The sequence below is a fragment of the Microcaecilia unicolor genome, chromosome 8 (assembly GCF_901765095.1).
Source record: "Microcaecilia unicolor chromosome 8, aMicUni1.1, whole genome shotgun sequence".
Taxonomy (NCBI): Eukaryota; Metazoa; Chordata; class Amphibia; order Gymnophiona; family Siphonopidae; genus Microcaecilia; species Microcaecilia unicolor.
This window is the reverse complement of record NC_044038.1, coordinates 50,627,587-50,653,416: the sequence shown is the minus strand read 5'-3', so window position 1 is coordinate 50,653,416 and position 25,830 is coordinate 50,627,587. Positions and strand designations below refer to the sequence as shown.

The 25,830-nt window shown below is 43.9% G+C and overlaps 1 protein-coding gene across 2 annotated transcripts in view; it reads right to left on the bottom strand.

Annotated features, from left to right (window-relative positions):
* LOC115475950 (cytoplasmic phosphatidylinositol transfer protein 1-like) overlaps positions 1 to 25,830 on the bottom strand; it is a 255,158-nt gene that overhangs the window by 65,219 nt on the left and 164,109 nt on the right. For both annotated transcript variants that reach the window (XM_030212032.1, XM_030212034.1), the window contains exons 4-5: positions 7,711 to 7,799; positions 3,866 to 3,873 (exon numbers count right to left, since the gene is read on the bottom strand). In XM_030212032.1, the coding sequence (XP_030067892.1) occupies positions 3,866 to 3,873; positions 7,711 to 7,799 (97 nt within the window). The remainder of the gene's footprint in view (positions 1 to 3,865; positions 3,874 to 7,710; positions 7,800 to 25,830) is intronic.

The following is a 25,830-nucleotide window of genomic DNA, read 5'->3' as shown; positions in this document are numbered from 1 at the left end:
AAAAGGGATAATAGATAATAGAGTGATGGGGACGTGGGATTAGGGGAATTTTGTTTTCTGTTGGGGGATGTGGAGGGGAATAATCGAAAGGGACGCCCAACTTTTGCTGAGGACATCTTCCCAAAATGTCCCGATGGAGGGGCAGGGAAACCCGTATTATCGAAACAAGATGGACGTCTATCTTTTGTTTCGATAATACGGTCGGGGACGCCCAACTCCTGAAATTTAGGTCATCCTTAAAGATGGTCGTCCCTAGACTTGGTCGTTTCTGATTTTCAGCGATAATGGAAACCAAGGACGCCCATCTCAGAAACGACCAAATGCAAGCCCTTTGGTCGTGGGAGGAGCCCGCATTCGTAGTGCACTGGCCCCCCTGACATGCCAGGACACCAACCGGGCACCCTAGGGAGCACTGCAGTGGACATCAGAAATTGCTCCCTGGTATATAGCTCCCTTACCTTGTGTGCTGAGCCCCCCAAAACCCACTACCCACCACTGTACACCACTATCATAGCTCTTATGGGTAAAGGGGGGCACCTAGATGTGGATACAGTGGGTTTGTGGTGGGTTTTGGAGGGCTCACATTTACCACCACATGTGTAACAAGTAGGGGGGGATGGGCCTGGGTCCGCATGCCTGAAGTGCACTGCACCCATTAAAACTGCTCCAGGGACCTGCATACTGCTGTGATGGACCTGAGTATGACATTTGAGGCTGGCACAAAATATTTTTAAAGATGTTTTTTGAAGGTGAGAGGTGTTTAGTGACCACTGGGGGAGTAAGGGGAGGTCATCCTAGATTCTCTCTGGTGGTCATCTGGTCAGTTCGGGCACCTTTTTGTGCTTTGGTTGAAAGAAAAACAGGACCAGGTAAAGTCATCCAAGTGCTCGTCAGGGGCACCCTTTTTTTTACATTATGGGTCGAGGATGTCCATGTGTTAGGCACGCCCAAGTCCCGCCTTCGCTACGCCTCCGACACGCCCCCGGGAACTTTGGCCATCCCTGCAACGGAAAGTAGTTGGGGACGTCCAAAATCGGCTTTCAATTATACCGATTTGGGAGACCCTGTGAGAAGGATGCTCATCTTCCGATTTGTGTCAAAAGATGGGAGTCCTTCTCTTTCGAAAATGAGCCTGATGGTAAGAGAGTTGGGAGGGGTGAAATTAGCAAAACTGTTGTTGATATTTTAGCTTAACTTGCAAAATGTGATATATTTCTGTACTCACTGTTCTTTTTGACAATACTGTTGAGTGACAATAAAGATATTTGATCATAAAGAGCCAAGAGCCTCTCCTGGCCATTTAATTTGTTTTGAATGTTGGTCTCATGGCACCTGAATTGTGGTGCCCATTTACAGAATTGCCCCATTACCCCTACTGGGTGGTTGCTACTTTCTCTCCCTAGGCCCTAGGTACTGAAAACCTTCAGGAACAGACAGCCTTAGAAAATGATGACCAGTCTGCCTATTCATACAAACTACTAAGCAGGGGCTTAGCCAGACACCCAATTTTGGGTGGGCCTGGGCCCAAGATGGGTGGGCAGAAGAACTCTGCCTTGTCCCACAAGTGATTTTTGTCTCTCCCTCTCTCGCCTGCATGTCATATGATCTCTTAAACATCCCCACCCCCACATACCTTTTAAATAGCAGATTTTCACTGGCATCGAGCAGCAACTAATACACACTGCTCACGTTGGCCCCACAGCCTTCCCTCTGATGCAACTTCCTGTTTCCCCATAGGTGGGAAGACATCAGAGGGAAAGCTGTGGGGCTGGTGCAAGCAGTATGTATCAGTCGCTGCTCACTGCAGGCCAAGATCTGCTATTTACAAGGTATGCAGGAGGGACAGTTGTTGGGAGTTTTCAGCTGGTGGGGCTTCGGGATTCCTGCCAGCCACATCACAGGTGTGCTGCTACTGGGTGGGCCTGGGCCCACCCTTGTCTATGCCACTGCTACTAAGCTCTACTGTCCTTTCCTCTCTCTTAGAGATCTTTTGTGCTTGTTCCAGGCTTTCTTAAATTCAGATACAGTCCACCCCTTCTGCTGGGAGGCCGTTCTACCCTTTCCATAAATAAATATTTTCCTTAGATTACTCCTGAATCTATCCCCTTTCATCTTCATTCTAGGCCTCCTCAATCCAGAGCTTCTTTTCAGTTGAAAGAGCCCTAGCTCCTGTGCATTTTTGCCTTGGATGTATTTAAATGTCTCTTTCATATCTCCCCTTTCTCACTTTTCCTCCAAAGTATAAATATTCAGAACTTTGTCTGTCCCTATATGCCCACAGAATCATTTCAGTAACCATTGTCTGGACTGACTCCATCCTGTTTATATCTTTTTGAAGGTGCGATCTCTAAAACTGTGCATACTACTATAAAAGTCTTATTAGAAATTTATACAGAGGTACTATCATCTCCTTTTTCCTGCAGGTCATTCCTCTCCCTATGCACCCAAGTATCCTTCTGGCTTTTGCTGTCATCTTTTCTACCTGTTTAGACATCTTTAGATCGTATCACCCCAAAGTTCTGCTCTTCTTTTGTGCACACAAGTACTTCTACTACTACTACTACTTATCATTTCTATAGCGCTACTAGATCTACGTAGCACTGTACACTTGAACAGGAAGAGACAGTCTTCACTCCCTATACTACACCACTCCTCTTGGGGTTCTGAAGCCCAAATATTCTTTGAGCAAATTTCAAAGTGGAATTACCCACATACTTTGTAACAACATGGGCTGGGTGAAAGCTGCCCTCTCTGGGAGTAATTCTACAACAAGTTGTATAGATTTAGGGTTGCAAGGATTTTCCTGTTAAGCGATATTCTGTAAAACGCACAGAGATGCGATCACATATACTTTGCAGGTGGGTAGTTAGAGCATACATTTACACACATAGATTATACAATGCTGTAATTTACACACATTCTTTCACAATCTAGGTGCTGTACGGCTGGTGGAAGTGTTTGTGTCTAAAACATTTGACCAGTTACACAAACATTCTATAAAGAAATAAAGGGGGTCTTTTACTAAGGTGCGCTGGCGTTTTTAGCGCACGCTAAAAATAGGCGCATACTAAATGCTAAAGACGCCAATGTATTCCTATGGGAGTCTTTAGCGTTTAGAGCATACCTATTTTTAGCGGCCGCTATAAACATCAGCATGCCTAAGTAAAAGACCTCTATAGGCACCTACTTTTCTGTATAGAGCAGGGTCAAAATAGACAGGTTCACAGTGCCTAAAATAGGCCTCCTTTTTACAGAATTACTCTCTTTCTGACATCACTGCATCTCCCAGAAGCTAGGAAAGCCTACTCATTCCATCCAGACATATCACCTCACTGCTTTCTGCTCTCCCTGCAGGAGTTCTTTCTACCAGCCACTTTCAGAGACGCGATCTCTAGCGATGTTTCAACCTTTTCTTCTTATGCTTATGTTCTAACCTCATCTAGTGCTTCAATGTTCTCAATTCTTTGTCCTTCTAACTGTGTTGTTTCTTTTCTAGCTGCTCTCACGGTATACTCATTCCTACCTCTCCAGTCCCCATCAGCCCAGATGGTCTTTTATTTTACTGAATCTCATCCCCAAGTATTTCAGTCTGCTCTTGGTTTTTCAAATCCCATCCCTAAACATTCAAATCCACACAGTGTCTCTCTTCCATGGAAAGCAGGACTACAAAGTTCAGCATGCAATTGGAAACGAATAAGAAACCCAGGACCAGAACATCGCTGCTCTCATCCCCTCCTCTGCTACCACTGTATCTGTCTTCAGCAAATCATGCTGGGGCCAGTTCTCATTCTGACAGTGTCCTCGAGCTGCAGATGCACCAGAGCTGATCAGCAGCTAATAATTGTCTGAATGTTCCTGTACTTACCGTGTATTCTGAAGCAGCAGGAGACATGGTTCCAGGAAATAGAGGGCAACAGAGGGAAAGGGGAGATAATGGAGAGAGAGAAAAAAATAACAGATTTAGCTGTGAAGATCCTAGAATCGTACAAAACAGATACCTGCTTGTTTGGTCCTAAAGTAGACTTTTTATAGTATTAAAGTAGCAGTGCTTTCCATGTTCCTTATAATATAACCCTACTTCTGGTCTTTATCCCTTACTCCTGTATTTCGTGACCATAATTAAAATTCCCTCCTAGAAAATAAACAGATGATTCTATTTTATTGGCTCTGGGGGGAATTCTATAGATGGTGCCCAAAGGCGCCAGGAAGATCTTTGCTAAACTAGTATTCTGTAAAGGGCACGCTTCATGGAGCACCCTTTATAGAATACTAGCTTAGCATGGATCACACACCTATCTTTGGGAACGACATTTATGCCTCCTGAAACCAGGTGTAAATGCTGGCACACAACTAATGGCAGTTGGGTGCATAAATGGGCCTATTCTATACCATCACGCCTAATATCTGGGAATGCCCTGACCCTCCCATGGCCATGCCCCCTTTTGTTACACGCTACAAAATTTAGGTGTGCATTTCATAGAATAGGGCACGGGGCAGATCCGTTCATAAACTGAAATTAGTGTCAATTACATCATCAAACATATAAACGGCGAGTGACCGAACTCACTCGCAAATGCGCAGTAGAGACTTCCCTCTCTGTCCCGCCCCCCGCGTCAATACGTGATGACGGGGGCGGGACAGAGAGGGAAACTGCGCTCCCCCCCCCGAGGTCGCCGCCACCGGTAACCCCCCCCCCCGAGTCACCGCCGCCGCCACCCCTCCACCCGGCCCTCTGATCGCAATTAATTCAACTTACATCGCCGCAGCACGCAGATCAGCTGAGCTCCGGTCGGCCTTCCTTCCCTGCCTGTGTCCCGCCCTCGCCGACGGTACGTCACACAAGGGCGGGACACAGGCAGAGAAGGAAGGCCAGCCCGACAGGAGCTCAGCTGATCTGTGTGCTGCAGCGATGTAAGTTGAATTAATAGCGAACAGAGGGTCTGGGCCGGGTGGAGGGGTGGCGGCGACTCCGGGGGGGGGGGGGGTACCGGTAGCGGCGACCTCGGGGGGGGGGGGGGGGGGGGCAGCGGCGACCTCAGGGGGGGCCTTGGAAAACCTAATAGTAGCCCGTTTTAACGGGCTCAACGGCTAGTTAATTAGATTGAGCCTAGATCCGGAATCTGTGCCCAAATTTTGGTGGCCTATATAGAATCCAGAGGGCTGAGTGATGACTCAGTTATTTAAGATGCTTAACTGTACTGCCGCTTTTCTCTGCAACCTTGGCTATCAACACTGGTGTCTAGGATGGAAGCTGTAGTAGTTTGCCAAACTGAACAGGCCCATGTGAAGATTAAAAAAACAAAAAGGTAACCAGTAACTGTCCTAACAGTTCAGCCTCTCCCTCCCTGGGCCTGTAATCCAGTAGCCCCACCTGGGTCTGCCTCTGCTCAGTCCAGAAGTTAACATTTCCTGTTCATATATGGGTAAACCAGGGCATGCAAAGAGAAAGAAACTTGCTCAGACTTGGAGAAACCAAGAGGCCTGGCCCCCAACCTTTGCTCTGACCAGAAGCCTCTTGAACCTGATAAAAGCAGCTCATCTTTATTATGATGAGTTTGAACTCAATGAATTCTGACTTTCTGATCCAAAGAAGGGTTACCTTTGAAAGCTCATCAAAAATATGTATTGTTAGTCCAATAAAAAGATATAATCTTATTTTCTTTGTCTTGTTTTATTTCTATTTATTAACTCAATTAATGAAACAGCCCTACTCATCCACCATAATCCCCCAGCCCTTCTATCCTAACTACATGCAGGCGGAATCCCGGTATTCACATCTCTTATTTTCACCTCCTTTACCTATCCCTCTATCTTATATTACAGAGCATGGATAGGATAGATTAACCATGCTAGCTAAAATTCTCACTTTCAAAAAATGTCCGTCTAGAGTGGCCCTTCTGTTCAGATGGGAAAAAGCATCTATGTGCATTTCATCATCATCTTCCTATCTCTGAAGTTGGAGACAAAAAGTTGGTGAAGTCAAGAAGCCAGCTCCACTCTTCCCTCCATCCTACTGACAGGCTAGCTGAAAAGGCATATACTTGGAGAGGGGAAGGACATTGGGGCAGGTGACAGAACAGCAGAAAAGTCTTTCACCATCTTGATAAGGGTAGGAAAGGACTCCATGGGCACAATTCAGTTTGGTAGATAAGCCTGTGCTCATTATCATTACTTTTCAGGAAAAACAAGAAAAAAAAAGAAATATCTATATTCGACTGATTCAGAAGACATCGCTTAACAAAAGCAAGAAGTGCTGCCTGCTCGTCCCCAGAGCATTCTCTGCTTTTAAAAATTCACATCACAAAAGGAGGATAACAAAGCGTAGGAGAGCACAAAGGCAAAGCTGGATTACTCATGTCTGTCTTCAGATACAGAGGTGGGAAAATGAGAACTGAAATTAATATATCTCTCTTACAGCCTACAGCACCAAGTTACAGGAAGCGTATGTGGTATCTCAAAATAGTCCTGCTGATATTCAGCTATTGATGGACAGTGTTTTTATGTCTGCCGCCGGTGCTAAAACCAGAAAGGCTAGCACATAAAGCTAGGATATCTATTTATGTGGTCCTATTTATGCGCTAAACATGGCTGGTTAGCTCTGAATATTGGAAACTAATTGGCTCCGACCCTGAAATGCTCCCAGAACACCCCTGACGTAGCCGGCTTCCACTTCAGAGCTAACTGGTCATTTTCAGTGTCACTAACCGGTTAGATGCCATTGAAAATGACCAGATAGCCACATACAAGCGAGTTAACCTGTTGGTTGCTTTTTCCAGTCAGTTAACTCACTTTGAATATCGGTCAGGGGGTGTGTGTGGGGTTTTTTTTTTTTTTTACAGCAAGTGTATGTGATACCTGAAAAGATGCATCACTTACATTGTGTGTGTGTGTGTGTGTGTGTGTGTGTGTGTGTGTGTGTGTGTGTGTGTGTGTGTATGTGTGGGTTTACATGAAGTGTATGTGGTACTGTGGCACCTCAGCACCATCCCTCCCCCAGGATGCCATACATATTAGTTTATACATGTCCACTCCAGACAGACCCTGGGAAGTATATTATACATATAAATAGAGAGCTCTATATAGAGGGGAGGGGGCATCAGGAATATTACCATACACACCAAACATACATACAGAAATATGAATGTACAGATCATTCTTTCTTAACCCAGCTATAAGAAATCCTGACTACTCCAGCATTCAGGACAGAAACAATGAATATGCAAAAGACACACATGTTCATACTGGAGACCCAATGTATGTAAATCTATCTCATCTGCCTCAAAACTGAGACCAGTTAGTTATATCTCCAGGACAGGGTTAGGAATCACTGAGACAGATACACATATCAATGGACAATGTGTAAATAATACTGTAGTTAGTATGGAAAGGCATGATGGAATAAGTTATCTGTGGTGATATTTGGAGAACTGTCTCTGTCTCCTGCCTTTCTGGGGAGAAGTGTTGTGTGAAGGTGTATGGAGAACTGTGTGCCTGCACAGTGAGGGGATATGTTACCTGTGATGGTATATGAAGACCTCTCTCTCCCTGAGATGTGTTACATGTGAAGGTGTATGGAGAACTGTATGTCTGCAAGGTGAGGGGATATGTTATCTGTGATGGTATGTGGAGACTTCTCTCACTCTCTCTCAGATTTGGTACATGTGAAGGTGTATGGAGAACTGTGTGTCTGCACAATGAGGAGTATGTTACCTGTGATAGTATATGGATAATAGTTCCAAGCTTTCTCTGAGATGTAGAATATCCTTGGCACCACCATCCGAGCCCAGCTTGGCAGTTTGCTATGGAAGAAAATAAATTGTAAGACCTTGTTTTTCTCAAACAGTGACACATCAGTGTACAGAAGCCCTTACACAATTTTCAGATAACCTATTTAATCAAAGATTACTGAAGAACACATTATCCCACTCCCTCATTTCTGGGAAATCCTTTGCTCACACCTTCCTTCTCTCCACACTACACACCTCCAAAATCATAAGTGGAATTACCCTCATTAACATTATGACCATCATCCACTCATATTGCAGCTTTCAAACTTATTTCTTTTGCACAGGAGCTTATCTTAAAGATAACATCCGAAAAAATTCTTCCTCAACTAAACTGAAAACAATGAGTGGCAGATTGACTCAGAGCTTCCTCATTAGTAAGAGATTACCCTACCAGTGGTGTAGCCAGACCTAGTACTTTGGGTGGGCCCAGAGTTAGTTAACTTGGGTGGGCCCTTCCACGCCCCTCCATAGATACACAAAATAGTTTTTTCTTCTACCACCCCCCTCCCCACATCTCTCCCTCTCCCAATCCTCTGCCCGTGAACAGCAGTTCTCTCTGTCTCTGAACCCCTTCCCTGGTGTACCTCAGAAGCAGTAACAGTGATTTATTTTTGCTGTCTACAATCTAGCAGGCTTCCCTCCACTGTGTTTTGCCCTTGCTGACATCACTTCCTGTTTCCTTACCCGTGGAACGTGGCAGAGGGAAGCCTGCCGGGTTGGAATAGACAGCGAAAACAAATCGCTGTGGCTGCCTCTGAAGTGCACTGGGGAGGGGGTTCAGAGATGGGGAAGATACTGGGCTGCTGGCAGAGGACAAGAGAGTGTGGTGCTGCTGCTGGGTGAGCCTGTGCCCACCCAGACCCACCCGCAACTATGCCACTGGCTCTTATCTTAGCAGCCCTCCCTATGTGGTATTGTTTCCATCAGCTCCTTGTGTGGAGAAAAAGTGATTCACCCAACGGTATGTGAATGGTTGGTGGGAGAGTAGAAGAACTCAAAATCCAAAAGATGTCCTGACAATTACTGATTGCTCCAACAATTCCTCCCTACCTATTTCCCTACATGGAAATCAGAACTGAGACATCCAGGTCAGGATGCGTCAAATTCAGGCAGTATTTCAGAAAAAGATCTGCCGACATGGAGCTTTTTCTAGAATACATGCAGAAATAGATGTGCATGTGTGGCGCTTACATGTGTTATGTTGGTATTTCAGTACATATCCATGTAAGTGCTATAGTTAGACCATGTATGTCTGCCATTTTAGAAGCCTGCAATTTATTTATTTATTGGTTCTTATATCCCACATTATCTGAATTCCATTTAGTTCTATGTGGCTTACATTTGATATAAAAGAAGTAGAATTATCACACTTTGTACAGCATAATATATGACAAAATCAGGCAGCGAGAGAGGTTTACAGTAAAATTACTCATAGAGAAACTGATTTGCACAAAGTTTTAAGGCTAACTATAATAAACGAGGCAAACAAAGGAGTTTTACAGTAATTGTGCAAGAAAAAAGCAGTCATATAATAACAGAGATTTACAGCAATATTGCTTAAGAACACCAGAAGAAGAAACATCACAGTTCAGAAAACAATGATACATTACAGTTGATGTAGAAACAAGTTGAAAAGGAACGCCTTTAGGAATTTGCGGAAAGTTAAGTAGCTAGAGATATATTTTATTTCACCTGGGATTGAGTTCCACCATTTGGCACCTAAGTGGGCACCTGTTTAGTATTGATTTAAATCTGATGTTTTTGTAGTTAAGAAAGTGTAGAATGAGATAATCCCTTGAAGACGGAAACGCATTTCTGGCAGGAAGATCTATCAATTCCAACATATAATTTCACACTACTGAAAGGGGGGGCACTAGGAAATTAATGGGGGGTGACCTCCCCTAATCTGTCCTGTACAGCATTGCTGAAATATGCCCCTGTATAAATACTTGACATCCACAGGAGCAGGTGTAAATCACAATGTTGATCTTTAGGGTCAGAGACATGCATTCCCCTTCTGAAATAAACAGTATATGTGTATTGTTTGGCCACACCTTAATCCTACCCAAAACACGCCCAGTTCATGCCTCCTTGCTGTATACACATATTTCAGATTTACACATACAAATAATAACTATAAAGGCCGCCTCTACCAGAATATCAGGGTAGTTAACAATTAGTGGAAAAATACTATTTAAAGTTACAGCTTTTCTCCATTTATTCGATAGAAATGTATAGAGTCATCAACATTTCAAAATGATTGGGGGTGCTCAATGCAAATAACTCCTCACTGGACACAGTGAAGGAGCTTGATCAGTATGGGGGTGCTTAGCACCGACAGAACTGGTTCTTATGGATATGTATTTAAATGTTGGAATCACAGATAGGGGCTTCTAAAATAAACAGCTACGTTTGCTAGATTGAGGCTTAGAGCTGAAATAATCTTATCAGTAATGTTAAAATACAACACTGCATCACTATACTGTATTATGTTCCCAAGTGCTCTCTTTGGGGGTAACTGTGAACACAGAACAGAATTTTCCATGCTCAAACAGGTGCTTATAAATTTACCCCAGCGGAGACCACGTGATGCCATGAGGGGATAAGGGCAAGCTTTCCTCTCCAGGAACCCTCAGCAACCAAAATCTTTTAAAATTACTCCCTGGAAAGCTTAATTTCCACAATTTCGAATTGGAATCGCATGGACAGATACTTGAGCACTCCGAAGAGGGAAATGGCCGGAAAATCTCAAAGACAACTGAAAAAGAAACAGAAGATTGCCGATGACAAGATGGAGGACCATGCCGTGCCAACTCCATTATTTACGGAAACACAATTGGATCAGATCATGATAGCAGTGGGAAAGGCAGTAGAACCACAGTTCGGCCAGGTTACTGAACGACTATCAGGCCTAGAATCAATATTAACGGATACAACCCGCCAGACCAGAGAAGTGGAGGCTAGAGTGTCATTGTTGGAGGACCAGGCCCCGCATACCTCTGCGTTGTTAGCAGCATTTGAACAGAAGGCCAGAGAACACGCAGAGAAGTTGGAAGACCTAGAAAATAGGTCTAGGAGGCAAAATCTGAGGATAGTGGGGATACCGGAGTCAGCTGGAGATAGAGCGCTAGCCTCAGAATTAGAAAAATGGATGGCCCAGGAATGAATTTGCGTTATCGGATAGCCGAGGAAAACTATGCCTGGAGAGGGCCTGCCGAGTGGGCAGGCGGCAAAACGATTCTCAAAGGCCAACAACAATACTTGTGAAGCTGTATAATTACATCCACAAGGAGGAGATATTGAGAGGATATCACTTTAAAAAAGAATCCTTGAATTACATGGGAAATTCAATAAAAATATTTCAAGACTATTCAGTGTCCCTTCAAGAGAAAAGATGTCGCTTTACACCTCTTTGTGCAGCACTTCACGCAAAGCAGCGGCGATTTATGCTGATCTATCCAGGAATTATAAATGTTCAGGTGAATGGACACTGGCAGACATATCAGACATATGAAGCAGTGAACGAGTTTGTAGCTAGCATTCAAGATCTTCCTGAGGAAGAGAGATAAGGAGCAACAACAGTCTCCAGGCAACACTGTAAATATTCGGTTGAATATGTTGTACAGCAATGGGATTAAGCGAGCTCGTACAATGAAATTGGTAATACGGAGGATAATAGGCACTGGAACATTGGCAACAATGGCGGACCGTGGGAATAATGGAGCCAACACATGAGAGGTCCCCACAGAGGCACAATGTTATTGGGAACAGAGACTGAACTGACTGGATTTGGAAGATGGCCTGATTTTTTCCCAAAGTACTCCAACAAGAGCCGTAAACTTACCATCTGGACAAGGGGAGTAAATACATGTTACTAGGTTGGGAGGGCCCGAGGCAAAGATGTGGTCTCTGAGAACCTGCCATGCGGTTGCGTGGCTGATTCTCTGGTGGGTACAAGGGGAGGGAGTGGAAAGGGTAGGGGTTGGGAATCTGGAGGTTCAACGTAGAAGAGGAAAGGGCGGTTGGTGTATGTGTTTTTTGGGTTTTTTTTGTGCAAGTGGGGGAGGGAAAGAGTCTGTACAAAGATCACTATGTTCAGAATGTATTCTTGTTTGGGGGTGAGGCTGGGCGCCCCTGAAGTCTGTAAATGTGTAATAGAAACAGATAAGCATTACTTCTCTGTTAATGTCAGCTTGTAAGATTACCTCCTGGAATGTAGGAGGGATCACTTCCCCCATTAAGAGATCTAAGATACTAACGGCCCTCCAAAAGAGCAAAAGTGATAAAGTTTGTCTCCAGGAGACCAGGCTCACTGACGCCGAGCACCAAAAACTTAAGAGGAGATGGGTGGGAGAAGTACATTTCTCGTCCTCAGGGACTTGCAAAGGGGGCATCGCAATATTAATTAGAAACTCCTTGGCTTGCACCTCTCAAGTGGTGTTCTCTGACACACAAGGGCGCTATATTTTCCTGAAATTATGGGTTCAAGGCAGGAATATATATTTCTTGGGAATATATGGGCCAACATCCTTTGACAACAACTTTTTTCCAGAACTGTTGGGCAAATTGGCACCTTTCATGGTGTCCCCCGTTCTGGTTTTAGGTAACATGAACCTATTCCTGGAGACTGATTCAGCCATCAGAGTGCACATTTACTCACAGATCCAGAGCACATGATACTTTGTCCAGATTGGAACACTTTTGTGTTCCAGAGCATATTCGCGGACATTGTACAGGCAGACATAGGGGTGGAGGCCATCTCAGACCACTCAATGATTAGGGTGGTGTTGACCGCACCGTCCCACTATAAATCATCGCCAGATTGGCGGTTTCCATCTTTTTTTTGAAATTTGAAAATGTTTATTAAACACAACATAATGGAAAATTACAATGCTTGCAAATGCAGTCAACAGACTGCTCTGATATTCCAAACAATTAAAGTCCAACATCAACTGTAAATCACAATCGTTTTTTGATAATTTTCTCCCTTCCCACCCATCCTCCCTCCCAAATCAACTCCCCCCACCCTTCCCCTGCTCCCACCTTATTCCATCTTGGCTAAATCGCTTGTACAGGTAATTCACTATTCCATAGTCTTTCTATTTGAGACCATTCTTTCGCATCAGGCTTATATCTGCCTTGTCTTTTGTCAGTCAATTGTTCTAGGCCCACAATGTTCTTAATTCTCATTGTCCAGTCCGTGATTGTAGGGCCCAGTCTTTGTTTCCAATGGGCTGCTATCTCCAGCTTTCTGGCTGCCAACCCCAGTCTTTTGAGCCGCTTCTGCCACTTCTGGCCCCTTTTATTCCCCCATCCCAGCAAATACCACTTTGGTTCTACAGGGAACTCCATGTCCAATAGTCTTGTCAAATGCATAGCAACTTCCACCCAAAAAGTCTGTATAAGAGGACACGACCACCAGACATGCATAAAGTTGCCTATTTCTGCTTCACACCGCCAACATCGATTGGATACCATAGGATACATTCGCTTTAGCCTGTCTGGTGTGTAATACCATCTACTTAAAACTTTGTATGCATTTTCTTTAATTAGCACACACACCGATGCCTTTTTCACCTCTAAACACATCCGTTCCCACTCCTTCATACTCATTTCCAGATTTAAATCACGTTCCCATGCAGTCATGTAGGGCAATTTGAGCATCTTATCTCCCCTAATGTATTTATATAACCGGGAAATTCCTTTCCTCCCACCTTCCAGGGTTACCCAAATATTTTCCAATAGCTCCTTTTCCCTCGGATCCGATGCCAACCACCCCTGTCCCGTCATGAAATGTCTAACCTGTATGTATGCAAAATAATCAGATTCTGGTAAATCAAACTTCCTCTTTAGTGTCGTAAAGTCTCTTATTACCCCATCCGACATAAGATCCCTTAATCTCCGCAGGCCCTTTCGATTCCACTCACGAAATACCCCCCCCCCCCCTCTTGTCCTGCGGGAAACTCATCTTCATGGGTAATATGAGCCAAAGTAGAGGTTTTCACCCCCTTCCGGAATTTATTTTTTAATACATCCCAGGTATGTTGCAAGTGAGCTACAACGGGACTAATATTCCCCTGAGGTAAGCTATACATCTGTCCAGACCCCCTTATACCTTTCTCCAAATTACCCCTTGGAACCAGATTTTGCTCTAAAGTCGCCACTGGCGATCTATCTCCTTTGCTCCACTCCGCTACTTGTTTCAATTGGGCTGCTTGATAATACCATATTAAGTTGGGTAACCCTCTTCCCCCTTCCTCTACTCCCCTCCACATAATTCTTTTCGATGTTCTTGCTCTCTTACCCCCCCATACGAACAGTGAAATATCTGACTGTAATTTATTCAAAACCACTGGTGGAACTTCCAAAGGCAACGTTTGGAAAAGAAACAACATCCGCGGGACCAAGTTCATCTTGACCACCGCTATCCTGCCCCACCAGGACAGCAGACCATTCTTCCATCGACTCATGTCTGTGCGCAGTTCCCTAAACAGGGGAGCATAATTTAAACCATATAACTTTGTTAAATCCCTAGTTATCCAAATGGCCAGATATTTAAAGCTCTCCTGTGCTTGCCTGAAGGGAAAGTTTTCCAACATAGCTTCGGTATCAGAGGGAGGCCCCACCACACCCAAAACCTCTGATTTATCATAATTGACTTTAAATCCAGACATTTCCCCAAAAATTTTGATCTCTTTGCAGATGTTTGTTAACGACACCTCTGGTTGACTCACGTAGAAAAGAATGTCGTCTGCAAACAGAGCTATTTTATGTTCCCTATCCCCCACATAAAGACCCTTTATTTGAGCTGTCTCCCGAACCTTCTGCGCAAGGGGTTCGATCGCAATAGGAAAAAGCAAGGGAGAGAGGGGACAGCCCTGTCTGGTACCCCTTTGTATCTGCACTTGGTCCGAATATCCTCCATTCGCCTTTATTCTGGCCACCGGTCTTGCATATAATCCCCGAAGCCAAGATAGGATCCCTGGACCAAATCCCATAACCTTTAATACCTCCCACAGGTAAGCCCACTCAACCCGATCGAAGGCCTTTTCTGTGTCAGTTGTTAAAAGCACCAAGGCCTCATCTCTTTTTTGACCCTCCCAAACAATATTTAGGGTTCTCCTAATGTTGTCAGCTACTTGTCTCTTAGGTATAAAGCCTGCTTGATCCGTATGAATTAACTGAGGAAGGAATTTATTAATCCTCTCTGCCATTACCTTGGCCAACATTTTAATATCTATATTTATAAGAGAAATCGGCCTATATGAACCGCATATTGTTGGGTCTCGCCCAGGTTTGGGAAGAACTGAAATCCCCGCCTCATACATGCTCCTCGGTAGAGTCCCTAATTTGAAGCATTCATTCCCTACCCGCACTAAGAGTGGTCCTAGCTCCTTTCCCAGTATCTTATAGAATTTAGCCGTGTACCCGTCAAGTCCAGGTGCTTTACCCCCTTTCAGACCCTTAATAATTTTCTCTATCTCATCTGACGTTATGGGCTTGTCCAAGAACTCCCTCTGCTGCTCAGTTAAGCTGCATAGTCCTATCCCTCCTAGATATTCTTGAATCTCCTCCACTGTAATTTTCACTTCTGAAGAGTAAAGAGCTGCATAGTATCGGGCAAATTGTTCCCTTATTTCTTTGTCCTGATACATCAGACAGTCTCCCGCTCCCTTTAGTTTAGTTATAGTATTTCCCACTACCCTTTGTCGCAAGTTGCGCGCCAACATCCGGCCAGCTTTATTACTGAATTCGAATAATTTTTGTCTTATTAGCTTTCTATGGTATTCCATCTGTCTAATTTGTATTTGTTGTAGCTCTGCCCTGCATTCTCGCAGCTCCCTCAGCGCTTCAGGACACCTCCCTCCCTGGTGTTGGCCTCCAGAAAAGCCAATCTTTGTCGTACCTTCAATTCCTGGATTTGACCCTCTTTTTTCCGTTGGCTACCTTTCCTAATCAAATGACCTCTTACTACCACCTTCAGGGCATCCCATAGGATCCCATCAGTTACATCCCCTGTATCGTTGTGCTCCATGTATTCCTGTATCACCCTTCTAATTTCCCCGCAGGCCTCTGCAGAATCAAGCAAGGATTCATTTAACCTCCAAAATGTCTGTTCCCGTTCTCTCCCCAATCCCCTCCATGAGATCCAGATAGGGGCATGGTCCGAGGTATGTATGCTCCCAATATCAGAGTCCCGTACCTTACCCCATAAGTCACGGGATCCCCAAATTGCGTCTATCCGTGTGTAAGAGCGCTGCGCATGAGAGTAGAAGGAGTAGGTCCGCTGCCCGGGGTGTTGCATTCTCCAAACATCAATTAAGTCTAGCTCCTTAACCAGTCTTAATAATTTAGACGTATTAGCCGGTCTACCACCCTTCCTGCCCTTAGAGTAGTCAAGTTCTGTTAATGCCCAATTGAAATCTCCCCCTAGGATTACATTTCCTGCCACAAATTGGAGTAATTCTGTCCTCAGGGTTTCAAAAAATGCCCCCTGTCCCTCATTAGGTGCATAAATATTCACCAAAGTAATCAGCTGGTTATTGATCTTACCTTTGACCGCAATGCACCTGCCCTGACCCTGAATAGGTTTGTTCATGAACAAACGGGACCGTATCTTTGATATAGATTGCAAGGCCTCCTTTTTTACCCCCTCTAGGGTCTGCCAAAAAATAACTCTTCCCCATATTCTTATATTGTATTAACCGCTCGTCTTTCTTTTGAATGTGTGTCTCCTGCAGTATACTGATATCCCATTGCATTTTGCGAATTTCCCTGTTTATGATACTTCTTTTTTCTGGAGTATTCATGCCATTTACATTCCACGAAACAACTGTTATCCCTCCCACCTCCCCTTCCCTCCCCTGTCCCTCCCCCCTCCCAGAAAATCCCCTCGTCTGTTCACTAGTCTTAACTGCCAGTGATATCCCTAAGGAAGTGTCGTTCCGTTGGGTTCCCTTTCCATTCTTTATCCCCGACATACCCCATCACTCATCAGCATACATCATTTTTCCCCCACTTATTCCCCCAGATAACCCCTATAAACCAAAACCTTTTATAAATCTTAACATTAAGTCACTGGTTATAGAAGTGCATTTACTCATCATTAACTCCGGGCCATTGCCCTCCAGCATTTTTTTCTTTTCAGGTGCCTGCGGCTGTTTCAAGCTCATTGTTCACTCGCGGTGGACTCTTGTTAGTTCTTCCTCCACCCTGTGTAATCCAGCCCCCCTTACTATTAGAGGGCCTGTCTTTGCTGGAATTCTGGAAAGCTTCAGATATCTCCGGCAGGTCTGTACATCCCAGTGCAGCCAGAATCTTCCATGCTCCCTCAGGTTGCAGTATTTTCTTTGTCTGGTTTCCCACTGTTAACAACAAACCTTTAGGGTATATCCATCTGTAGCGCAGACCCGCCTTTTGCAAGTATCTCATAATATCCTTAAAATCTCGTCTCTTTTGTAGAGTAGATCTCGCCAGGTCTTGAAAAATCTGCACTTGCACATTGCGCCATTTGATTTCCCCCAATGCACGTGCTTTCCTCCACACCGCTTCCTTCACCTGAAACTCATGGAAGCATGACACTATGTCTCGAGGGTAATCCCCCCGCTGCGGCCCCAAGCTCCGATGAGCTCTATCAATTTTTATTGCAGGCTGTTCCAGTCCTTCTTCAGGATCCTTTCCATGCTCCAGAATAAAGTTACAAATCTCTTGCACAACTTTCGCCGCATCCCTGAATTGCACTTCTTCAAGGATGCCTTTAACTCTCAAGTTACACCGCCGTGAGCGATTTTCTAAGTCCTCCAGACGTTGCTCCATGAGGTTTCGCTCTTGCTGTTCTTTATAAACACTTTCCCTCAAAGTCTGCAGCTCTCCCGCCATCGTTTCAATCCGCTCCTCCGTCTCTACTATTCGGCCGCTCATATCTTTCACTTCTTCACGGAGTTCCGTAACTGCAGCTTGGATGCTTTTCCTGGTGTTAATCAGGGGCTAAGGGACTCCAATACTTTATGTAAACTCGATATTGACACCTGTCCGTGTGCATCCCCTTTCAAAAAATCTCGAAGCCTAGAGCCCAACCTTGTGCCTAGTGCATCTTGGTCCATACTGAACCAATAGTGATGCAATTGTCGGTATGTGTAATAATCTTTAGTGGCTAAAGAGAATCTCTGTTGCATGTCCGGAAAACTGTACAGAACACCCTCTTCATTCATTAAATGTTCTAGCAAAGTAATCCCCTGTGCCGACCATCTATCAAATAAACCCTTCTCCAGCCCCGGTGGAAAGTCCCCATTCCCTCGCAATGGGAGCTGGTCATAGTAACATAGTAGATGACGGCAGAAAAAAGACCTGCACGGTCCATCCAGTCTGCCCAACAAGACAACTCATGTGTGCTACTTTTTGTGTATACCCTACATTGATTTGTACGTATGCTCTTCAGGGCACAGACCGTATAAGTCTGCCCAGCACTATCCCCGCCTCCCAACCACCAGCCCCGCCTCCCAACCACCGGCTCTGGCACAGACCATATAAGTCTGCCCAGCACTATCCTCGCCTCCCACCACCGGCTCTGGCACAGAATTACCCTCATACTGTATGTATGTTATGTATATACACACACTATTTCATAAGGAAAACAGAGATATATGAACACTTTTCAGGTGCATGTTACCCACCCCTTGAGCACTTACTCCCTAATTTTATAAAAGCTGCCAAAAATTGCTCATGCAAATATGGGTGCACACCCAATTTGGCCATGTAAATCATTTGAATAACAAGCTAATTAGCACCAATAATTGGCTTTTTAACAATTATTGGCATTAATTAGATTTAATAGCACTTACATGCCTAAATTTTACATGAGCGCCATACAAGCATCCATCCTCAAACATTCTGCCTTCACACCCCTAACTTGTTGCACAATCCCAATCAACCCCACCCTTCCCACTCCCCCATACCCCCTCCTCCCCCCAGCAACCCTGTCTCATCCTTCTCCTACCCAAACCCATCAGGGAAGCTACTACTACTAATCATTTCTATGGCGCTACTAGACGTACGCAGTGCTATACACTTGAACATGAAGAAACAGTCCCTGCTCGACAGAGCTTACAAGCTACCCCTGAATCCCACCATCCCTTCAAACATGAACATTAGTAAGATTCACGGAATTCAAAAATGCGTGGGATAAACATAAAGGAATCCTGTTCAGAAGGAATGGATGCTCAGCTTAGCAGAGATTGGGTGGCAGCACCGGTGGTTGGAAGGCACGGCTAGTGGTTGGGAGGTGGGGCTAGGGCTAGGCAGACTTCTACGGTCTGTGCCCTGAAAATAGCAGATACAAATCAAGGTCAGGTATACATATAAATTAGCACATATGAGTTTATCCTGTTGAGTAGACTGGATAGACCGTCCAGGTCTTTCTCTGCCGTCATCTAGTTACTATGAGAGTTTTAAAAAGGGGGCGCGGAAATGGGAGGGTCATGGGTGGAACGGGGGCAGTCCTAGCATTTACACACATCGTTATAGAATAAGGAGGATACACACCCAATTTGGGTGCATACATTTGCACCACATTTCAGTTGGTGCAAATGTCTGCGCCTGAAGTTAGGTGTGATTCCTGTGTGTAAACACTATTCTACAAACTGCACCTAAATAAGTGGTGGCTAATAGAATAGTGCTTTTTTGGCACTGTATATAGAATTCACCCCTTAATGTGCATAAGTGCTCTAAGCCCAATTCTGTAAGACAAGGGTAAGGAATATAGTGCACAACTACATGGGTGGAGCCCCCAGTTACAAACTTAAATTGCAGAATACTGTAAGTTATGTATGGTCCAGCTGCATTTACATGACCGTGGCTAGTGTAACTGTGGACACGTAAATATTAGGCACGCTGATACCAGCTTATTTCTATAACACCACCTGGGCGTCTAGGTGTCATTATAGAATAGGCTCCTATCGTATGTCATTGGGGTGCCTAACTGGAAGCTCCCGGTTATAGAACTGTCCCCACAGTTTCTAACAAGATAGCCTCTTATGTGTTCCTAAACTTCTTAGTACTCCCCAAGATCAGAAGAGTGACACACTTGCAACACTTACAGAAACTTAATAACACACCCAAGGATACTATAAACACCTCCTACCCCAAGACATACATCCAGAGAATCACACAGCTGAAATTACCAAAATATACCTGCACAGATACATATTATTACACATATATAAGGTACACATGAGAGATAAACACACTTAGAAAATACAACACAAGATATACACTTTTTATAGACACATAAACATATGTAAACATAGCACCCAAAGACCCATCTAAAGCTAGATGCATGAAACATCAGCACAGACACCATCTAAATATACACTTGTCCTGTTTTTCTGCATGTCAGGCGGTAGCACCTTTGGCCTAGATTGGGGTCCTGCAAGAGGAAGCTGCATCCTCAACACTTGGAAGGAGGTGATGGAGGTATAACTTTACCCCCTCCCCCCAACTGGAACTCTGGCAGACAACCAAAGCTATGAGCAGAGCTGAGGCAGTGAGTATAGAATGAGAGGGAAGAGAAAGAGGAAAGGGAAAGAATGTATTTTGGAAGAGGAGGAAGACAGGGGGAAAGGGAGGGAGAGAGTGGCTTGCAACTGGGCGAGGCTGACAGTAAAGGACGTCAATGGCATGGAGAGAAATGAACTCAATATGTACTCCTGCCATTCTCACCTGTGTGCTGAGTATATACTGAGGGAGCTTTACAAACCATGTCAATCTACATGTAAAGAATTACATGTGCACACATCCACACACCTATTCTGTACAGACAGAAACAAGATAGGAAGAGCTCTGAATGTACAAAACAGCTTGCTCTCCCTTCTTCATGACAAAACCAGTGAAAGAGAAGGGTGGGAGGACTGGACAAGCTATCAGTCAGTAATCCTGCTTTTCCCTGCTGGCCCTCTCTGCCTGACAGCCTCTCCTCACCTGATGGGAGGTGGGAAGAGAGAGAAGGAAGAGAGAGGGGGAGGAGATGTGATGTGTTTGATTAATTTTCAGCTGCTATAAATAGACATCTTGAAAGTCGAATCGTAAGAGAGAGGTGCATACTAAATATATCCCTTACAGCCCCTTATGTGGAACCAGGCAGTTGATGCATTTTAATGAGCTTTGACTACACCACACTGTAAGTGATGCTCAAAAGATCCAGCACCTTGATCTAGCTGGTGAGAGGAAAGTACGGGGACACAGATGATGCTCATTTAAGAATTCAATGATTGCTTGAATTAATAACAAAGTTACAAAAGGGATCAAATGAGAAGCCGGCATGGAGGAAAAATCCCTGGGTAGTTGTGAATGAAAGCTCCTGGCGCAAGGATCCCAGCGCTGGTTCCAATTGAATTGGAAGGAGAAAGAGACTACAGGGACAAAAAAAAAAAATCAAAAACAGAAAACTGGTTCTCAAGAGCTTTAGTGCTGCAAAGCTGAAGCTATGATCATGTCCATTTGAATTTAGACTGTATTAGCCTGAACCTCTTACTTCACTCAAGAGTGCAGCATATCGCAAAGAAGTCATCCAGACAGATGTGATATTACATGGTCAGGAGTGTCACATTCACAGACGTAAAGGGTATGACAACCTCATAATTTAGCTTTAAGAGCTTTTTAAATTCCCACTGCACCAACCTGACAAGGTCTCTTTATAGAATCTGATTACTTAATTAAGCCAGATGTATTAGATGAGGTCGCCCTTCTCTTTTGGGTTTCTTATCCTGTCTTCCTCCTCACACTGTTCTATTAATCACTAACATTACCAGAAACAATAAAGGAGAGGCATGCAGCGATGGAGAGGCAGTAAAAGACTAAACCTGCTGCAGGGGTTAACATTCAAACGAATTACCTGGCTAGAAATAGGGCTTTAGGTGGATAAATCTCCATGTTTAAACATCTGACCTCTTTGAGTGGCTGCATATATCTGCTTAAAAATGCAAGCTGGCTAGTTGTAAAGGTGCAGGGATGGAGGAGTTCCTGTGATAGTCTTTCAAACTTATCTAGTTACTGCAAAACACTTAGGGCCCTGTTTACTAAGCTGCGCTGTAGGCACGCTAATGATGGAGACACCCATTATATTCCTATAGGTGTCTCTAGCATTAGAGCACACTAATTTTTAGCGCGCGCTAAAAGGTTTGCATGCCTACAGCTTAGTAAACAGGGTCCTTAGCCAGGTAGCCCCAGAATGTGCATTAAGCTTCCAAGTTTATTAAAACTTTGAGGTAATAAATACAAATAAAACAAAACATTGAAAAGAATGTAAGATGATACCTTTTTTACTGGATTAACTTAATAAATTTTTTATTAGTTTTCAAAGACACACCTTCTTCAGATCAGAAATGAGCAAATGCTGACAAATATCAGAATATATAAGTGAAACATAAAAGCATTCCAATGACAGTCTCAAAGGAAGAGGATGGGGTGGGTAATGTGAGAAAAAGGGAGAGCTGGGTGGGTGAGGGATAGGGTGATAAGAGGTTAACATTATGGTTTATAATGTGATAGAAAACCCAGATTTTTGTTAAATCCTGTCTGGTGGGTGTCAAAATATTTCATCATTTTGACTTCAAAGGTCTTCTGGTCCTGGATTGTCTTAAAATGCCTTTTAGTGTTCTCACCATAAAATCATTGATACAGTGTTCTGGTTTTGTAAAGTGCTGTCCATCTTATTTCCTTTTCTTATGTTTTGTTTTATTTCTACTTATTACCTTTAAAAGTGGACTAACACAGCTACCAAACCACTTGACTTAAAAATTTGATATATCGCCTGATTAGAAATCTTTTTGAGTGATATACAATCATTATAAAGTAAAAAAAATATGTAAACAAAAGGAAGCTGGAAAAAATTACAATCATGAAAGAAAAGGGAGAGGAAGATTAGCAGTACCAATTTGTGTATTTAGCATCCCCACAATATTCCCTATGGAGTCTTCCCTTAGTCTTTAATCTGGATTTAAATTTCTCAAGAATTTTCTAATCAAAGATAGTATGTGATTGGATGTTCTATAGGGAGGGGCCCATCACAATGAATATTTTCATTCTGATGACATCTAGTGTCACATAGATGGAACTGCTAAACAATTTTATTGTGACGAACTTAACGGCCTAATCCTATATAATAAAACGCACCTCCAACATTCTGAAGCTGACTGCATGGCTGAGGCATTCCTGCTCTCTGTATCCATTTCCTGAATTGACATCACGTACTTCCGGGTTCGTCACAAGCAGAAGTGACCAACCACACGAGGTTTCTCGGCTTCAGAATGTTGGAGGTGCATTCTATTAAATAGGATTGGTCAGTTCCTTGAAGCACAGCCAGAGCTCAGCGTCCTGCACAGTAACGCTCAGACACCAGAGAGAGAGGGGGGGGGGCCTGACACCAGAGAGCGGGAGGAAGGGGGGGCCTGACACCAGAGGGGGGAGGTACCTCTCTCACACACACACTCTCTCTCACACACACTCTCTCTCTCTCTCTCACAGTCAAATGTCTTTCTCTCTCTCACTCTCCCACACTGTCTCTCACACACTCTATGTCTCACACTGTATCACATTCACTCTCTATGTGTCACACAGTCACTCACACACTCTCTTGGTCTCATACACTCAGTCTCACAGAGAGTCTGTGTCTCACACACACTCTCTCTCTCTCGCACACACTGTATCTGTGTGAAGCACACTCTCTCTCTCTCACTGTGTCTCACATACACACTTGCACACACTCTCATTCTCACACACACACACTCTCTCTCTCACAGACACACTCGCACCCAGACACACTCGCACCCAGACTCACTCTCTCACACACACACTCTCACACATTCACTCTCTCTCTCACACACAGTCACTCTCACATACACTCTCTCAAACATACACACTCCAAGGAAAACCTTGCTAGCGCACGTTTTATTTGTGTCAGAAACAGGCCTTTTTTACTAGTTCTATAATAAGCGCTAAAAACTGCAAGTACAAATTTGGGTGCATGCCCAATTTGCATGTGCAATTTAAATGAAAAACTAATTAACATCGATAACTGGTGTTTTAACAAGCAATTATTGGCACTAATTAGAATTAAAATGTATGTGCCTAAATTTTACTTGTAAGTCAAAAAATGGGATGCCAAAATGGGAGGGGCATGGGCAGAACGGGGGTGTTCCTTTTAGTTCTGAAAATAATCATAGAATAAGGTGGGATTCATGCCTAATTTACGTGCAATTTGCACCACATTTCCATTGGTGTAAATGGCTGCGCCTAAATGTAGTCATGGGCCAAGATATTGAGACAGCGGGAGTTAGACTGGTTAACTCCCGCTGTCGCTGGCGAACCCGGAAATTCAATGCCAAGGCCATGTCCGGCCACCAGCACTGAATTTTCAGGGGGGGGGGGGGGGGGGTTTTGGCGCTGCAAAAATAACCAGTTAAGTTGATATTCATTGGATGACCAGCTAGGTTCTAGCAGCCAAAAATAGACCTACTATTTACGCAGGTCTATTTGGCTGCTAAACTTAACCGGTCAGTCAGTGAAAATCAGTGGTAACCGGTTATGTCATGCGACATAACCGCTGACTGGGATATTCAGTGCGAGATAGCTGGTTATCTCCTGCTGAATATCGGCGAATAGCCGGCTTGAGTGTATTTAACTGGCCTATAGACTCTATCCCAAAAAATATGGTTGATATCTCTTTAAGAAGCAGCAACGTAAAAACAGGAGAGCAGAGACAGAAAATGCCAGCAGGCTGTACAGTCAAAATTTAATAATGCTGCTTGCAGCCTCTATTATTCCTGACTGGTTAAATACTTTTGAATATCGAGCAGATGGTTCCCAGGCATAAGCGCTATTCTATAAACCGCACCTAACTTTAACTGCGGTTTATAGAATAGACCTGAGCATTTTTTTCAGCACCTTTTTAGCACCATATATAAAATTTAGTCCTAAATTTCATGCTGGAAGGTCTGCATGCCTACTGCCTCCATGGTATGCAAACCTTTCTCATGGAGGAGTGGCCTAGTGGTTAGGGTGGTGGACTTTGGTCCTGAGGAACTGAGTTTGATTCCCGACACAGGCAGCTCCTTGTGACTCTGAGCAAGTCACTTAACCCTCCATTGCCTGCCGCATTGAGCCTGCCATGAGTGGGAAAGCGCGGGGTACAAATGTAACAAAAATAAAATAAATATATTCATTAAAGGACCAGGCATGAAAACCAAGGCAATAACTATTAGAATTGACATAATAGTTACAAACGTTCATGATCAAATGAGGGGCTGTCCCAGTGACCATGCAGAGTTCTTGATTCAGCTCCTGGATCAGATCTTATGCCTGCTGGAGCAATCAGCACTGCTCTGGATGGAGACTTCATTATTGCTCATTTTTTTAACTTGCATCCCAATACGTAACTCACCTTGAGCTACTACTGAAAAAGGTGTGAGCAAAATCCAAATAAATAAATAAATAAATACATTCTGGTATTTGCAATCCTGTTTCTTCCCAATGAAATCAGCACCACAGGCTTTAACATGCACAAACAGCCATAACTGGCCTATAGACTCTATCCCAAAAAATATGGTTGATATCTCTTTAAGAAGCAGCAACGTAAAAACAGGAGAGCAGAGACAGAAAATGTCAGCAGGCTGTACAGTAAAAATTTAATAATGCTGCTTGTAGCCTCTATTATTCTGAAAAGAAATGCTGCAATACAAAGTACCCTGTAAGTCATGATACCACAGAGCTGCTATGCCAGGAAAGAACTTTTAATTTAATTCAGTTGGCAGTAAAAAGGAAAAAAAAAACGTTCCTCTTCCTACTTCATTTTGATGTTATTTCAATCCTAAAACGAAATTAGTATTTCGTTTGAAAGCTCCTCCAACTTAGTCACATCCACCACGGGAATGCTGGGCTTCTCAAATCTACAGGACAGCACTGCACATGGATGCATGAAAAACAGCGGAAGACTGGATTTGGGGAAAGGAGCTTATAAAACAAGTGTGGTCACCATAAAAGTGGTTACAAG